The sequence below is a fragment of the Sinocyclocheilus rhinocerous genome, unplaced genomic scaffold, assembly GCF_001515625.1.
Source record: "Sinocyclocheilus rhinocerous isolate Xijiao unplaced genomic scaffold, SAMN03320098_v1.1 scaffold293, whole genome shotgun sequence".
Classification (NCBI taxonomy): Eukaryota; Metazoa; Chordata; class Actinopteri; order Cypriniformes; family Cyprinidae; genus Sinocyclocheilus; species Sinocyclocheilus rhinocerous.
In genome coordinates this window covers 148,263-153,192 of record NW_015643297.1, presented here as the reverse complement: position 1 = coordinate 153,192, position 4,930 = coordinate 148,263, and the positions used below count along the sequence as shown (strand labels likewise).

The following is a 4,930-nucleotide window of genomic DNA, read 5'->3' as shown; positions in this document are numbered from 1 at the left end:
TATATATATATATATATATATATATATACATACATATATACACATTTCATGCGTTTTGTACATTTCCAATTTTGAATGAACCTGAAGTAATATCAACTGCATCTTTTTTGACTATATTACAAAACTACTACAAGTTAAGGCTACGTTTACACGACAACGACGTAGTGAAAAACTGAAACATTTTCCCCTTGCGTTTTTAAAAAGTTTCACGTATACACGACAATGTTTTCAAAATGATTCGCGTTTACACATATCCGCGAAAACGCCCAAAAATGCTGTATTACGTATGCCAGGCCAGTAGTTGGCGCTGTCACCTTGTTAGTAAACAGTACCTGTAGGGAAGTGACGATTATGTGTTCTCCGCTGTTGGTTGTAATATTGGTGAAATAAATTCACACTTTGCTGAAGAAGCGTTAGCAAACTCTTGAGCAGCAATAACAGTGCCATGTACTCCGCCATTGTGTATGTTTGTTCGCGCTTGCCTTTAAAATCGACACGTACTGCGGCTGTTGGTTGTAATATTGGTGAAATAAATTCACACTTTGCTGAAGAAGCGTTAGCAAACTCTTGAGCAGCAATAACAGTGCCATGTACTCCGCCATTGTGTATGTTTGTTCGCGCTTGCCTTTAAAATCGACACGTACTGCGCATGTCTACATACCTAACACGTACTACGCATGCGCATGACGTCACTATTTTCATTGGCGTTTTGGGTATTTACCGGGTGTGCCTCACACGTCCTGAAAAGTGAAGCTGCGGGCTCTTTGATCGCCCCCTGGTGGCTGGCTGCAGTACAGGTCATAAACCCTGCCCTCTCCATGTAAACGAATGGGACTTGAGTCAAAATAAAAAAATAAATTACACTTCCATTACAATTTTCCGAAAGATGGTTTTGGTCATTTAATGTAGTTGTTGTCATGCTGATATATGTTCAATTGTTCGTTTTTGTGATAAGTTTGATTTTAGCTAGTAATTTGATGCTATAAAAACAGGGCGTGTCGTTATGATTGATTGGGTCTGCAGGAGTTTGGGCGGGAGTTTGATACCGCGGCTCCACCTCACGACACTACTGCGCAGACTCTGGCTCCAAACGAATCTCTACTGCGCAGACTCTGGCTCCAAATGACGTCATTTACTCAAGATGGCAGCGGCCATACTGAGATGCTTTGGCTTCACTTTTCTGTAGTGGAAGGAAGTGGAGACGCGTCGTCCAACTTTTTTCTTTACAGTCTATGGTATTTACACGGAAACGACAACGGTGCCGTTTTCAAAAACTTTGAAACCCGTTTTCAAAAATATGCGTTTTCAGTCCCCAAAACGCCGTTGTCGTGTAAACGAACAGGCAAAACGCATAAAAAGTTTCCCGTTTTTGGCTGAAAACGTTGTCGTGTAAACGGCCCCCAAGACATTTTATTTTTGAAACGGGTTATTTTTTTAAATAACAATTTCAACACCACTAGTTGAATGAAACATGCAACTTGATGAGGTCATGTCATGTGGTAATTACGTAACAAACAATTGTTTAAAACATTTTTTAATTTGTATAATGCATATTGTATAATATGCAAAATATGTCATTTTAATATGAAAAATATGTAATTGCTACTAATAATAACATGAATTAATTTACCAAATTTAATGTTATTCATTCTGCTTTCTGAACACTTTCTGTCAGAAATACGATTGAGACTGAAATAAGATTATTCATTAATTATTTTATTCTATTTTTATTTTTATCACAGTGTAAATGCCTTTTTATATATGAAAGTATTCAACAGTTTCTGCTTAATTGAATAAATGTACTAATGCCACCATGTGTCAGTTCAGCGGTAAATGAACTAACAGCCTTGTTTTTGGATAATGCACATTTTCTGTTTTCATTTATTTTTGAGTGGACGCTCCGTGAATATTATGTCAAGTAAATTATTGACATCTCATACTCGTATCTCAGTGGAATTGTCTACTAAAAAACTCATTCATATATCAGTTAAACTCTATAAAAGATACTATGACCCACAAATCTGCTGAATGAATTACTGATAAACATAGATCTTTAGCTGTGTTATTTTCCCTGAGTACATCATTTGATTATATTTCTGTGTTTGATTTGTGATGTTTGCGTTGTTTGTCCTCTCTCACTCTTGCACAGAGCGTTTGGTTAAGTGTGTAGATCACTGACTCTATTGATCTGAAGTTGACACCAGACTACGCTTATATCTTTCTGTAATCTGCTAATTGACTTTCAGTGTTTGTTGACTTGTCATGTCATAAAGGTGATCGTTTTATTTGTCAGTTCCTGCACTTTACGTTCTGATGTCATTCTTGTAGAAAGGATCTTAATGTCTTTTTTGCTCCGTCTCTTGTGTTTTCTGTCTATTTAGGCGAAACAGCAAGCTCAGATGAGGCATCAGGTAGCAGAGGACAGTAAAAACGAGTACCTGACCTACCTGCAGAAGTTCAACAAGGACCAACATGAGCACTACTACACGCTTATACCACATATCTTTCAGGTGAGAATCTCTCTCCATCAAATTAAAATACTGTAATATTGATAAATCACAAATATGTTCATTTTTATGCCAGATGGACCATGAATGGCATATTGAGTGTTCATAACGTGGTGTTTTCTGTCTTGCAGAGGATACAGGAGATGGAGGAGAGGCGGGTGGGCAGGGTGCGGGAGAGCATGCGGGTGTACACCGAGGTCGAGCATAAAGTATTGCCCATCGTCAGCAAGTGTCTGGATGGCATGACCAAGGCAGCTGAATCCATCGAGCCTAAAATGGTACGTTAAGTGCTGCGACTGCTTTGTGCTGAAAATGCATCATGTTTCCGGATTACATAGCCATCTGTTGATCAGCCTACTGCTGGAAAATCCTATTCAGTGAAAATCTTTTATTAAGCCATAAAATACTTTTTTTTTTTTATCAGTGGTTGAGAATCAAGTTTCTTGTTTAGAATAGTTTTTTTTATTTAAAAAAAACAACAACACACATACACAATGCCTAATCAGCGTTTGACTGATTTATGAACTAATGACTCTTTTTTAATGAATCAGTCAAAAAGATTTGCAGATCAGTCTTAAGGCAGTCTGCCTTGTTATAAAAAGTGTGGCTGTCACTGTCATGGAGAGAGATGTGTAGGGGAGGCACTTGGCGATATGGCATTGCCTGTGTATGTTTTTATTCTGTATTTAGAATAAAAGGAGAAAGATGACGGTACTGCTTCCTGCTGGTTTGTTCTGTCTGTGCTTCTGCTCACAGAGACACTTAGGGTCGTGCGGTGTGTGGGACGCGAGTGTTCGCACTTACCAATAACCAAATTATAAGTCTCGACGTGTAGATGCTAGCATCCTGTTAGCAATTAGCTTAACAACAGTTTAGTAGCCTAGCTTAGCTCCAGTTAGCCCCACGTTATATATAGAACAACTGCCCGTTGTTACAGAATGCCAGCAAAGAGCGCTGCATTTATAGTCTCTAAAATACATCTCAGTTCATAGTTATAATATCTCACAAATCTCTGTTATAACACAATAAATATAAGCATAATTAATCGTTCATAATGTCTACAATTCGTGCGATTTGTAGTCAGTGGGTTCTAAAGTTACCATTGCGACCAGCTATAATCATAAGAAAATGCCATCAGATAAAAAAACGACTTTACTCACTCGTTGAGTGTGGTTTTCATCCTCCATGCTGAAATCTCTCGGCTGTGTGTGTTCGAAATCTCCCTCAGGTGGTGATAGCTGTTTTTAATACCTGATCAAAAGTTACGTGAATGATCGCACCTGGTGTGAATAGCCCCATAGGGATCTATTGTTTCGATTCAAAAGCGTCATCGCGCCGAATTTTCGCTTTCAGTGTGAAAAGCCCTTTAGACTCAGATTACTACTTAAATCTGGAGTGTAGAATCTGTGCTACTAATTCCTATCCATAAAAATCAACAGTTTCTAAGAATGTGTAATAAACCATTTTATTCGGACCTTTTTATTCACTTCCATTCAAAATGTGGGGTCAGTAAATTTATATATATATTTTTTTATATTTTATGCTCACCAAGGCTGCATTTACTTTATCAAAAATACAGTAATACTGTGAAATATTACTACAATTTAAAATAACTGTTATCTATTTAAATATATATTAAAATGTAATTTATTCCTGTGATGCAAAGCAGAATTTTCAGCGACATTACTCCAGTCTTCAGTGTCACATGATCCTTCAGAAATCATTCTAATATGCTGATTAAACAGTTGTGCTGCTTAATATTTTTGTGGAATCCATGATAAATTTTTGCAGGATTCTTTGATGGATAGAAAGTTCGAAAAGAACTGCATTTATTTGAAACGGAAATCTTTTGTAACATTATAAATGTCTTTACGGTCACTTATGATATTTTATGCAGTCTTGCTGAATAAAAGTAATAATTTCTTTCAAATAAAAAAACTTTTGAATGGTAGTGTATTTAAAAATTCAGCTCAACATTAAAAAAAAAAAAAGATAACCAATAAGAGCAAAAATACAAGTGAACCATTAAAAAAGGAGGAGGAAATAAGGGGGAAAATAATAAAGATTCAATACAATGACATTGATGCACTGCGTCACTGATAGGACTATGATTTGTAAAAGCAGAGTTTTCTGGCTGCGGGGTGAATTTACTTTTCCAAATGAAGCAGATGAATAATATAGCAGGTCAAAATGCTGACTGAATTTCTCTGATTATCGCTGGCCCACTTACAAGCTAACGAGTAGTGATCGTCACAGAGCGTCGTCGCCAGGTTACCATCAATAATTTACAGCTGCGGGGGGGATCGCTGGCAGTTAACGGGGCTGATGTGCTTCTTGTTTGTCTCATCTGCTAAGTCCTGTTCCAGTTGTGTGTGTGTGTGTGTGTGTGTGTGTGTGTGTGTGTGTGTGTGTGTGTGTCCTTT

General features: G+C 37.3%; 1 protein-coding gene across 1 annotated transcript in view; it reads left to right on the top strand.

The window, feature by feature from the left end:
- The window catches only part of LOC107757295 (formin-binding protein 1-like), a 29,332-nt gene that overhangs the window by 11,340 nt on the left and 13,062 nt on the right, over positions 1–4,930 (top strand). Inside the window, 2 exon segments of the mRNA XM_016574739.1 lie at positions 2,382–2,510; positions 2,639–2,785. Coding sequence (XP_016430225.1) covers positions 2,382–2,510; positions 2,639–2,785 — 276 coding nt within the window.